The sequence below is a fragment of the Capra hircus genome, chromosome 9, assembly GCF_001704415.2.
Source record: "Capra hircus breed San Clemente chromosome 9, ASM170441v1, whole genome shotgun sequence".
NCBI classification, from domain to species: Eukaryota; Metazoa; Chordata; class Mammalia; order Artiodactyla; family Bovidae; genus Capra; species Capra hircus.
In genome coordinates this window covers 52,730,800-52,744,484 of record NC_030816.1, presented here as the reverse complement: position 1 = coordinate 52,744,484, position 13,685 = coordinate 52,730,800, and the positions used below count along the sequence as shown (strand labels likewise).

Here is a 13,685-nt window from a genome sequence, read left to right as displayed (position 1 = left end):
ATATTAAAAAAAAAAAGCTATTAAAAAACACAGGTGAGCAGCCAAAAGCAGACACAAACTAGAGGGTAAGATTCATCTGTACTTGTAAGAAGGAATTATCACCAGGTGAATTGCCATTTCTTATGGCATTTAACTTGAGGTCATGCCCAGTTTGGTATTGTGAAGGGTGACTGAAATTTAGATGTAGACCCCCAGTCTTGGCTTGAAGAGTTTGGAGTTTGACTCCAGTCAAGTTAAATGCCTGCTGAAATAGTCAATAACCGTTGGAGGAATGTAACAGAATCCAGAATTTGGCTGGCTTAAAGAACTAGATGACACAATTTGGAGCCTTTGTACTAACTGAAAAATGAGGAAGAAAATACAGAAAAAGTGATCCAGAGAGGAGTATAAGCTGTCTAAATCTTGCATATGGACAAACTCTGGGCAGCTTAACTAAGGCTAAAAGGATTGAACAGAGGTTTTAGTTTTCATTCCCCTACAGGGGAAACAAGAGTTTGGAGTTTGACTCTAGTCAAGTTAAATGCCTATTAAAATAGGCAATAATCTTTGGAGGAATGTGACAGAATCCAGATTTCCTACAACATATTATTTACAATGACCAGAATATAATGCAGAGTTTCTAGACATGGTCAAGGGAAAAGACAACTCTTTGAGATTGACCCTGAGGTGACCCATATGTTGAATTTAGTTCACAAGGATTTTAAAGTACCTATTATGACAATACTCAAGGAAGTAGAGAAACATAGATTATATAGTAAATGAACAAATATGAAATCTCAGAAAGTCTCATCATTTTTCATAATGAAAATAGACTATAAAAAATGGGAATGTAGACCTGAGAAATGCTATATATGAAATAAAACATTTTACCAAATAGGCTTAATAGCAGATTGGAACTAACAAAAGGAAGCTTAGTGAACTTGCAGATAGATTAATAGGAATTATCCAGTCTGTAGAACAGAGAGGAAAATGACCCAGAGTAAAATGAATGGAGGCTCAGGGACCTCTGAGATAAAATAAAAATGTCTAATGTATGTTTATTGGCAATTCCAGAAGGAGAGGAATGGGAGAATGGTACAGAAAAGTATTGGAAGAAATTTTGGTCAAAATTGGTGAAAGGCCTAAAATTATCAATTCAAAATGAAAGAAAGTGAAAATTGCTCAGTCTTGTTCATTTCGACTCCGAAGACTGTACAGTCCATGGAATTCTCCAGGCCAGAATACTGGAGTGGGTAGCCTTTCCCTTCTCCAGGGGAATCTTCCCAACCCAGGGGTTGAACCCAGATCTCCCACATTGCATGCGGATTCTTGACTAGCTGAGCCACCAGAGAAGCGAAGCATGGCAAATCCACACATGATCAATACAAAGAAAATCACATAGGGGCACATTATATTCAGACTGCTGAAAACCAAAGATAAAGAGAAAATCTTGAAAATAACCAGAAGTAAAACAGCTGGACCCTATAAAAAAGGTTGCTGAAGATTAAAAAAAAAAAAAAAAAACACCATCAACTCTAAATTCTGTATCGTTAAAGCTACTTTAAGGATACAGATGAAATAAAATGAACTTTTTTGGATAAACAAAAACTAAGAATTTAGTATCAGCAGACCTATACTACAAGGAGTTCTAAAGGAAATTCATCAGGTTAAATGGTAATGATACCAGATGGAAACTCAGATCTTTAGGAGATAGTAACTGTGTGAGGAAACAAGGATTAGTCTTTTCTCCCCTTATCTTTTAAAATATACATGATTTTTTCAAGCAAAAACTATAACATTGTGTTGTAGAGGTCCTTAAAGTGGCAGGAATGGAGTGTGATAAATGGTTCTTATATTACATGTGAAGGGGTTGCAACATTAACTGAAGTAAACTAGTTAAGCTTAAGGATATATATTGTAAGTAATGCCTACAACAGTCTCTTAAAATGAAATTCTAAAAACATATTTGGTTAGCCCAAAAGAAGTCACTGAAAGAGGACTAGAGACACAAACAGAAAACTTGGAGGGAAAAAGAAAGAAAACTTGGGTCTGGGGAGGGAGGCTAATAAGAAGGTAGCTCTAAATTCAGTCACATCAGTAATTAAGTGTAAATGTAAATTTTTAATGAAAGAGAGATTTTCTGTGTGTATATGTGTATTAGGACCCCACTACGTAATGAGAGATATGCTTTGAATATGTGTAGGAGAAACTATACTATGTAAAAAGTAAATATATGGAATTCCATGCAGGTCCAATGGTTGGGGCTTGGTGCTTTCATTCCCTGGGCCCAGGTTTGACCCCCTAGTCAGGGAATTCTGATCCTTAAAGCCATGTGGCATGGCCAAAAAAAGACCAACCAGTAACTATAATAAGATGGGCTATATTGATATCAGATGAAAACTATTACCAGACAAAGAATATTACTAGAGATAAAAATATTTTGTAGTGTTGAAAGGGTCATTAGTAACTCTGTTTATAACCAATAACAGATTCAAAATATATGTAGCAAACATTAATAGAATCAAAAGAAAAATTCAAATTCAGTCATTGTTGTGTATATTAAGCATCTTCTCTCAGCAACTGTTAAAACTAGATAAACATCATGTGTAGTTTCATTTCATTTCATAGATAAACATCATATTCAAAAGTTTCATTATTTTATCTCTAAAATAAAACAATGAAAATAATGTGCCATTTCTTTACTGAACACAAGATGGCAGAGTAGTCACAATACTTGCAAAAATGGATCTGCACTGAATACAATGAAATATGCCATATTTTACTATGTGAACACACCTTTTTTCCTTCATTTATTTTAGAGCCAATAAAATGAACGGTGGTGATTAGTGTAATACATAGGCATACCACAGTATAGTATCATAATACTTTGTACATGTGTGATAAACATTAAATAAATTTTTGTTGGACGAATGTAATGTGGGGCTTTGGAGTTACAGTTGTTTTTGAATTTTAAAACAAAAATTATTTTAAAATCTAATTATAAAAATAACACTTTTCCTTAGTAATGGTAGTGCTCAGACTTTTTGGTTTTAAGATCCCTTTACTCCTTTAAAAATTATTGAGGATCCCAAAGAACTTTTGTTTATGATATTCATATCTATTGATGTTTAGAAATTGAAAGAATATTTAAATTTAACAAAAAATAAATTTACTGTATATTATCATAAATAATAATATTTTCATGAAAAATAACTATGTTTTCCAAAACAAAACATAGTGAATAAGTCGCATTGTTTCACATGCTGGCAATTATCTTTAATGTATGGCTTTGTAGGTGACAACTATATTCTGACAGCCCCTTCTGTTTTTAATCTTATGCACTTGTGAAAGAATGGGATTTTTAGAAAAGCAGGCAGCATCTTAGTACCACTATGAAAAAGTTTTGATCTTGGACCACTGAAAGAGTCTTGAGCTGTGGGGGATCCCCTCAACTGTACTTTGAAACTCCCTGACTTATAAAATAGAACAAAGAAAAAACGAAACATTATCAGTTACAGTGTGTGGCCTGAGCCATGGGGATACAGTTCCCTCCTCATGGTGGGCTATAAAGGGTTCACATATATGGCTACCTAACCTGAAAAGTTGTGAGAGCCTCCTCTGGGAGATAGATTAACAGATATGAAATATCCCTTGAGTCTTATATTGTTCTGTGCCATCTAGAGCTAGGGGTTAAGAATAGTTTGGAGCATGCTGCATTCCAGTTCTGAGTTCAGTTATTTGAGATATGAGGTGTGATTCAGGCTCTCTAGGTGGCAAAAGGCTTTTCGTCTCTAACCAGAGTTGGAGAAGTGATTAAAAAAAGAGCTCTCTGGAACTGTAAACTTCACCCATTGCTGCAGAGAATGGAAGATGATCTGGCAGTTGAACATAGATTGCCATATGACCCAGGAAATTCAATCCAATGTATATACTCAAGAAAAATACAAATATATGTCCACATAAAGACATGTACACAAATGTTCATAGCAGCATTATTCATCATAGCTAAAAAGTGGAAACAAGTGTTCCTGAGCTGATGGGTGGATAAATAAAATGTGATCCATCCATACATGGACTATGATTCAGCCATAAAAAGGAATGAAGTACTGATACATGCAGCAGCATGGATGAATGTTGAAAATAGTATACTAAATGACAGAAGGTAAACACAAAAGATGACATATTGTGTGATTCCACTTATGTGAAAATGTCCAAAATATGTAAGTCTAAAGAGACAGAAAGTACCTTTGTGATTACCCAGGGCCAGGGAGGATGGGAGAATTGCTCTCTGAAGAATGTTTCTGCGTTTTGTTAAATTGTGGTATGTATTATATGGTCCATGACCCCTATATAGGGAGTCATAATTTTTCATAATATCAGTATCAAAAGCTTGAAGGGAGTCTCCCCTGTAAAGAACTGATGAGTCTCTGTCTTTTTGTTTCCATTTTAAAACTTTTTAAGATCAAATCATGAGACTTCTGTAAGTAGTATCTTTTTTATCCTTAGCTACTAGGAACTTCAGGATCACTTTTAATTGCTTAGTCATAGTAACTTTAGGTTTGGCAACTGGTATGTTTTTGTTACACTTTTTAAAATTTGTACACACAAACTTACACAAGCTTGAGATTAATGTATTATGATAAGATGCCCATAGTCTTTATCAGTAGCAGTTGGGGTTTAGATTTAAATGTACAAGTTTAAATGTACATGGAAAACCAGAGGCAGTGTTTGCTAAGATGGAAGAGCTCTTTGCATGTAAAATGGCAACATTAGTATTCAGGTCATACCTGAAATGATATTGAAATGTCTCCATCAATAACTTTCAGGTAACAAAAGACATATTAATACATCTCTGATCAATAAGTTGTAAAGACTGTCATTCTGTGATTGATTTGATAATTTTGAAGTGGCTAGTTTTTATTCTAGGAACTTACGTGAGAGCTCAGAGTTCCAGATATATAACATAAACAAGATAATTTAGTTTGATAATATTAGAACAGATACTGCCAGTGCATTGCCTAAAGAGGTCAGTGTAGCTGTTTTTCTGAGTATGCTTTTAATTGCACTGCAGCTCTGCTAGGCTGAATTAGCTATAAAATGTACCCCCTGAATATTGCTATGGCATTTTTAAAGTATATGTTCCTAATGGAACTGATTTAGTTTTAGTAAGTGACTCCTCTTTCTCTTTTTTCTCCCCCAGCTTCATTGAGATACAGTTGACCTATAACATTGTGTAAGTTTAGGGTGTACAACATTATGATTTGGTATGTGTATATGTTGTGAAATTAAGTTGCTGTTCTTCACAGTGGTCAGCCAGTCCATTTCTTCTATCTACTCCTGGTTGGGGTTTCAAAAACAAAATACAAAAAATAAAATATCAGCACAAAGGAGAGGATAGACAGGTAGGTAAGTCAGTAAGTAGCCTCCTTAAATCGCCCTCTACCACTGAAAGTCATCCATGTAAATAATCTGAAAGCACCAGTTGGGCTATGACTAGAGGATCTTGGTCTCAGCTGAGTTTCACACCATTTGGGACTGATGTTTCATGAATCCATTCCTACCCATTCTTGTTCTTAATGTTATTATTAGGATTTATGTTTTGCAAAATTTATTAGTAGCCTAGCATTAATGAGATTGTATTTTTGGGTCCATTAATACTATTCATTTATGTTTAGAGGGCAATCAGCTGTGTAAATCTGCCACACCTGAACAAAAAAAGAGCTTTAGAAAGAAGTTACGTCATTTTAAAATTTAGAAAGTTGCAAAATTCTAAAAGTAAAGTGGTAACTCATGGGAGATGAATCTTGCAGTTTAGAAAGTGCTGTTTAAAAGTCATGCAGGGTGCAAATTTATTGTTGTTTAGTTGCTAAGTCATGTCTGACTCTTGGCAACCCTATGGACTATGGCCTGCCTGGCTCTTCTGTCCATGGGATTTTTCAGGCAAAAACACTGGAGTGGGTTGCCATTTACTCCTCTAGGGGATCTTCCTGACCCAGGGATTGAACCCAAGTCTCTTGCACTGCCTGCAGTGGCAGGCAGATTCTGTACTGCTGAGCCAGCTAGGAAGCCCGTGGTATAAATCGAATACAGTAAAGCATGAAGGAAAAGCATAAAGCTAGGTTCTTTGTGACTGTTTTTCTTCTGCCACAGTCAGAGGTCTAAGTTTTAGTTGGTAGGAAATGCTTTTGGGGGAAAAAAAATGGAAAGAGATAAGAGGGAAGAAGAAAAAGAGGGAAGAGAGAATCTCTGAACCAGGGGAGATGCACCTGTCGCATTTTGGGACAGGTTTGAAAGTCTCATAATTAGCAAATTACTAATACTGCCAAATGTGGTTGGATCTAACATTTCTTGGGCTTTAATTCCACACAGTGAGGAATTTTATAAGCATTCCTAGTTTTGTGTATTTGAAGGGGATGAGAAGTTCTTCAAGTCTGGAGTCCATCAAAAAGGAGGGTAGGTTATGAGAGGATGAGGGTCGATGTAAAGAACTGGGAGGCAGTCAAGAACACATGGGAGATACAAGGCTCTCTGTGCTGATCAGGGACAGCTGTTAAGCTGCCTGGTCATCTCTCTGCTGTTGCTGAAACACATGGAGTTCCGTCAGATTAGATGATCATGTGTTATAGATTTCATGTTCCTGAGAAACACTAGAACTCTGAATGTTTGGAATGCATTCTGTGTCTTTAAAAACCTATTGGGAATAACTCTGATCCTAATCATTACTTCAGACATTTGTGGTTTGTGGGACTTCAGAGCATTAAACAATAGCAAAAATTCCTTCTAAATTGGCTGGGAAAGGTTTATGGGGAAGGAGAGAGGAGGATGCTCTACCAGTTTCCCCCTACCACCACCATTTTCCTGACTTACTTGGAGGATTGCTAAAAGAGAGATTTTGTGAATTTACCTCTTTTTGTTGCCTAAATTGTCTTTAGGTAATTTTATAAAGCAGTTCAGACTGGCTGGTTATTTTCCAAAATTAAATTGGTGGGGAAACTGCAGGTACCCTTCTTGGGTTTGAAATTTAACTACTTTCCTTCCAAGGTGATTATATAGGATGAACATCTTAAATTATCTGAGTTTATTTAAATTCATGGAAGTCATTACATAAAGAAGGATTAGTCCTGGAAATAAGAAAACCAGTTGTTCTCCTTGCACTCTTAGGTGTCTCAAAAGGCTAGGTTTGTCTACTATCTAGTTTTCAAATAAAGGATTAAATGAAGTTCATTTCCCTGGGAAGGCTATTCAGTGAGCTCTTCTCCTCTATTTGTTACTTCCTATTCTTCCTTCTTCTTAAAAGATAAAAATGTTACCAGAAGGTGGACTGCTTCCAGGGTCCAAGAGTGGACTCTTGTCTAATACTTGGGAATGAATCGTCCAAGGAGACACACATACTGACAGAGCAAAAGACATCATTGGAAAGGGGAACCTGGGTGGGAGAGTAGCAGGGTGAGAGGACCCAGGAGAACTGCTCTGCCATCTGGCTCACAGTCTCAGGTTTTATAACAGTAAGGGTAGTTTTCCAGGTTGTCTCTGTCTAGTCATCTTACTTGTGCCTGTGATCGCATCTCTCAATCAAGATGGTTTCCAGTGCAAGGGTTTCTGGAAGGTTGGCAGGTGGGGTCTCCTTCCCCCTTATGCCCTCTCCTGAATTCTTCCAGCTGGCAGTAGTTTTGTCAGTTCTGGGTTCCATGTTGTGAGATAACACTCAAGCAGTTATTATCCTGCCTGGCCATTGCAGGAATGTTTCTGTCAACGTTTCCCTAACAAAAATATAGTTAAATATATGAACAGATGAAATAAATATTTGGGGAAGATGAAAGAATTCTTAAGATCTAAGCAATAATCTTGGTTCCTTGAACAAGTGCAGAAAAGAATTGTGCTTGCTTTCACAGAGTGTGCCTCAGTGACCCAGTCCCCATCTCTCATCCTTTGCTGAGATGATTGATTTATGTTGACAGCTCCATTCTTTTTCATCAGATTCTCCTGCCAGGGCAATAGAGGATGATGTGATAATACGAGAGATAGAGGTGGGGGGAGAGGGATGAGAGGAGAGAGAACTTTTAAAATATTAAATTCAGTGTTTCATGATTTTGTGTGTGTGTTGGGAGGCAGTTCTCTTATAGGTCTTTTGCACATCTTGCAAGCTGAGGCACTGACTGTCTTGTTCTAGCCACCTTTTCAGAAATTCTTGTGTGGTGATCATCCTTCCGTGGTACAGCTAGTGTTTCCTTCTAGAGCAAAGGAGACGTTTGTTTACTGTTTAGTATAAACAGAGGTCATGCCTCCCTCCAGAACAAAGGGCAGGTGTATTTACTGCCCGTTTTAAAAGGTTCGGGGCTTCCTGTGCTCAAGGTTCCTTTTCCATCATGCAGCATGTTGAGTGTACAGCTACTTATCTGGCCTTCTTCACATAGCTCTCTGGGAATTGGGGCTCAGGAAACTTACGTAGATGCTGAATTTTCTAGTTACTGCTACTGATGTAAGTACTCAGCTATCCTTTGTCTCTAACCTGGGAGTCTCATGTTTTCTGTCAGGACTCATGAAACTAGCAGCCTAACTTGTTAGCTTGCAAGTATGGTGAAACCTCAGACCCTTTATATCCTTGATACTTCTAAGTAATGGTTTGTTAAGTAGGATGTATTTGGAAAAATTTATTGAAACATCTACTTTATACAGTTTTTAAGAAGTTCATTTAGGGTATTATTTCTCCTTATTTGATGTAGGCTTTGTTTATAATGTCAGCCCATATATGGAGTATCATCCTGGCGGAGAAGATGAACTTATGAGAGCAGCAGGATCAGATGGTACTGACCTTTTTGATCAGGTAAGGTGCTGAAAGTGATCATTCTATCCTAGTGGGACCACACTCTCAGGTTCAGTAGTGTGGCAGTGGTAGAGAGAAAGAAAACAGTGGCATAAATTTCAGATGTGTTGGCTTGAAATTTGAAGTGTGGGAAGTTGCTCATAAATAGCAACTGCTCATTTAATTTGCCTTTGAGTTATTTTACTAACATTTTAGAGTTGCTCTCAAATCTGTATCTGAGAGTCTACGTGTGCTTGCTGCCTTCTCTGCTGGCAACTGTTCACTCAGCTTTTATCAGTTTTGATCATGGTGATGATTGACTAATGAGGGCAGTAACTGTTAGAGAAAACAAGTCACTTAGCTTCTTGGCTCTTAGTCTTTAATTGTTTGGGGATTGTTACATAATCAGCCTGTTTTGTCATACTCAATCTGTATGTTATGTAGAAAGATCATTAATGAATAGGAAACATTTTTCCTAGAGTGATAGCAGAGATTCTGTATATATCAGAAGATATTTAAATGAGTCACTTTCCCCCCTTATATTTATTTAAGTGATTATTTCTTATACTATTTAAAAATTATGTAGTATGTGATAACTACTATCCTTTGGCTGAATTGTTATCTTTAAACAACTATCTTGATAGGAATAGAAATTTGCCTTCCTCTGACGAAAGCTTTATTTTGTACTTTAATTAATAACCATGTTTAATAACCATGATTAATAACCATGTTGTAGTACTGGACTTTACCAGTTGAGATATCTGAACCAGTTGAGTTATTTTTAGAGTTGCCTTCTGAACAAATGAACTTTAATTTCTGTTCCTCTTATGTTCTCATCCATTTGGAGATTTATTTTTTTACCAGGCTACCAGAAATACAATTTGTTTTGTATTTTAATGTGCTTACATGCACCTGCTTAAATAGCCAAATATCATTTGCTATTAATGTTTTTACTGGTTTGGAGAAAAGTCATTTTTGCTTAGCAGTGATGTTAGGATTCTCCTTGGGAGGCTCTTGTTAATTTAAGGTAAATTCCCATTGTAATTTGGTATTGGTTATCTGCTACCAATGCAAGTGAAATAGAAAAGTTCGGGAACATTTGCCAGGAAAAATTATCTACCAGATTTTCATCTCCTGTGTGTCAACTGGGAAAAAAAAAAAAAAACAATGTGAGAATTGTGATTAAGTTTTATTGGTAGCAAAATGAGAACTGTAGTCTGGGATACGGCATTTCAGAGAGCTCTGAGAAACTGTTCCAGTGGGGTTGCGGGAGAGGTCATATGTTTTTAGTGAATTGGGGCACATGTAGTCAAGCTCATATTTTGGCAGAGGCTTACTGTTAGTCACAAAGAGCAGATGTCACTCTTAGTGATTTTAGTGCTTTTCTAAGTGTGAGAAGATGTAAGAATTTAGGCTCATAAAATCTTCTCTTGAAAATGTCTGACTCTCTGAAGGCCCTTTTTGCCAGTTTTTACCTGGACATAGAGTGTCTCATTCTTGATCTGTGCCCTGAATTCCTTTCAGGGTATGCTGAAGGTTAGTGGCTACAGTGGCTAGTGACTTCATCTTTGTAAAGGCAGATGGCAAGAGACAATTTTTAGTTGGCTTTTGTAACCTCTTGATTGCTGAATGTACTCTTCCATAGATGAATTTCCAGTAACATCTAGTCCTGTTTATATTTCTTAGTGTCATGTGATTGTAAGGACCTTATTTAAGCTTGTTTGGGGGGAAGTCATAAGAACTACTATATTGTTAAGTTCTTTAGCAAGTTCTACAATCCTTTTGTTGACTGAAGGAAAAAAAAATGCACTTGGGGCATTACTGTGAACTATCAGAAGCAGTCTGTCAGATAGCTTTGAGAAGCTGTTCCCAAAGAGGTGAGAGAGAAACCAGGATTTGTAGGAATTTTGGCTGGGGAAAAAAAAAAAAAACATCAATTGAATATCAAAAGATTATTACTAATCACAAAGAGAAAACCTCTCAAGTTAAAGATTTTAGTGTTTTTCTATGTATGAAAGTGAAAGTGAAATCGCTCAGTCATGTCCGACTCTTTGCAACCCCGTGGACTATATAGCCTACCAGGCTTCTCTGTCCATGGGATTCTCCAGACAAGAATACTGGAGTGGGTTACCATTTCCTTCTCCAGGGGATCTTCCTGACCCAGGGATCGAATCCAGGTCTCCTGCATTGGAGGCAGACGCTTTAACCTCTGAGCCACAGGGAAGCCCCTTTTCTATGTGTAAGAAGATCAATTACTCCTTTTTTTTTTTTTTTTACTTTACAATATTGTATTGGTTTTGCCATACACCTTAACTCTCTAGAGCCAGTATCCTCTTTTTCTCCATCCTGAATTCCCCTTGGTGGGTAGTGATGGTTTAGTCACTAAGTCATGTCTGAGTCTCTTGCTATTCCTATGGACTATAGCCCACCAGGCTCCTCTGTCCATGGCATTCCCCAGGCAGTGCTGGACTTGACTACCATCTCCTTCTCCAGGGGATCTTCCCAACCCAGGTCTCCTGTATTTCACGTGGATTCTTTACTGACTGAGCCACCAGAGGAGCCTGAATTCCCCTTAGGGCACCCCATAGCAGGCAGCTGTCATGGTTGATTGCTTTATGGCTACAAGATCCTTGTTTATTAAAATGGCAGGCTGCATTCTTTGTCCACGCTAGTTACCAGATTACTGCATTCCCCTTGTTTGTTTATGACTTTTCCTCACCACAGAAGGAAACTTTATATTCTAGAAACAATAGTGAAACTTCTTGTATCTTTAATATCTAGTATTTGAGTTGTACAAAGAATGTTAAGAAATCTCTTTACTGTCAGACTTCTGTCTAGTTTTTTTCCTCATTCCTGATTACTTGCTTAGTATATTCAGTTGTTGGATGGACAGTGTGATAACCTGTTGATACTTGAGCTTAGTGCACCCTCAGATAACAACTCATATTCTTCTTCCCTTTTTTTCCCTCTCTGTTTCCTGTTTCTGGAAATGAGAACTTGAAACCACTTGAGTAATCTTTGCCTTCTCTCATTTTGTTACTGAATCGGTCACCTGGACTTGTGCCCAAGTGTTAGCCTAGGCCAAGACTCCTTGTCTGAACCAGGAAGGTTTTTTTTTTTTGCTCAGATTTGTACAACCAACGACAAAACCAGTGTTGAGACTGCAGCAGCACAAGCTTTATTCAGTGGTCAAACGATGGAGAAGCAAGAACTAGTTCTCAGATCAATTTCTTGACCCTGCTCAGACTGAGACACCGTATGTATAGAAGGTTGAGGTAAAACAGAGGGAATTCGGTAAAGAGTGGGAGGAATAGTAATGACTTTTCTGAAACAGGGTGTGGCTTGGATCCAGCCCTGAGGCAATGCTCGTTTTCAGTCCTTTTTGGGGTGCTTCTAATTGTTGTCATGGCAGTTGTCAGCTGTTGTGGCACTGGGGGATATGTGCCTTAGCGTGCTAATGTGTAATAACAGTGAATGTATAAAGAGGACTCAGTCCACTGGAGGTCAGCAGGTCTTCTGCCATTTGGGCCTAGTTGGTTATAACCGATTCTTTAGAAAGTTCTTTAGGAGCAGCTTCATCCTTTTATAATTGGGCCAGAAACTCAGATAAGGGTAGTTAGTTTCCACATGAGGGATGAGCAGTGTTAAGATTCTGGGGCAACACTCTTGGAAACAAATGTGCCCCAATATCCAATTTCTGGTGAAATTCTGTGATTCTGTCGTTAAATATTGTACCTTTTCTCTTTCCGCAGTGCCTCTAGTCAGGTCATCATCACGCTCTCTCACCCTAGTATTTGAATACTGTCCTGATACTTTTACCTTCAGTACCGTTTAGATAACAAGACAACTAAAGTAGTATTCTCAGAGACAGTTGTCTTAGAACCTTGCTCTACAGCTCTCGGAGGCTCACCATTGGCAGTTGTTGACTAAAAAATAGTCACAACCTGAAAAGTGAGAGTTCTTAGGACTTCATTCCCGGAGGCAGCATCTCAAGTAGCTCTGAGAAATTGCTCCAAGGAGGCAGGGAAGGAGTCAGATTTTATAGAAGTGTGCAGCAAAGGGGGCAGATAGTCTGAACATGAAAGATTATTGTAAATTAAGGAAAGACAGTTATCTCAAACTAAGAAATTTAGCGCTATTCTATATATGGGACAATGACAGACTTTATTTCCTTGGACTCCAGATCACTACAGATGGTGAATGCAGACACAAAATTAAAAGACACTTGTTCTTGGAAGACAAGCTGTGACCAACGTAGACAGTGTATTAAAAAGCAGAGACATTACTTTGCTGACAAAGGTCCATGTAGTCAAAGCTATGGTTTTTCCAGTAGTCATGTATGAATGTGACAGTTGGACCATAAAGAAGGCTGAACGCCAAAGAATTGATGCTTTGGAACTGTGGTGTTGGAGAAGACTCTTGAGAGTCCCTTGGACTGCAAGGAGATCAAACCAGTCAATCCTGAATATTCATTGGAAGGACTGATGCTGAGGCTGGAGTTCTAGTACTTTGGGCACCTGATGCAAAGAACTGACTCATTGGAAAAGACCCTGATGCTGGGAAAGATTGAAGGCAGGAGGAGATGGGAGTGACAGAGGATGAGATGGTTGGATGGCATCAACGACTCGATGGACATGACTTTGAGCAAGCTCCAGGAGATAATGAAGAACAGGGAGTCCTGGCGTGCTGCAGTCCCTGGGGTCACAAAGAGCTGGACACAACTGAGCAACATGGAAGACACTAGCTTCAGGGTTTACTGAAATAATTTCTTTCAATGAAGTGTTTCTTAGCTATCTGGGGCCAGCATCCTGCGCCCATCTGTTTTTACACACCCTATCCCTCATCTGTAGAGAGTGGCTGTAGCCTGATAGGAAGTATTCTCCTTTTTAAATTCCCTTTTAGA

The 13,685-nt window shown here is 38.0% G+C and overlaps 1 protein-coding gene across 2 annotated transcripts in view; it reads left to right on the top strand.

The window, feature by feature from the left end:
- LOC102184907 (cytochrome b5 reductase 4) overlaps positions 1-13,685 on the top strand; it is a 116,546-nt gene that overhangs the window by 24,195 nt on the left and 78,666 nt on the right. For both annotated transcript variants that reach the window (XM_005684722.3, XM_005684721.3), the window contains exon 3: positions 8,703-8,803. In XM_005684722.3, the coding sequence (XP_005684779.1) occupies positions 8,703-8,803 (101 nt within the window). The remainder of the gene's footprint in view (positions 1-8,702; positions 8,804-13,685) is intronic.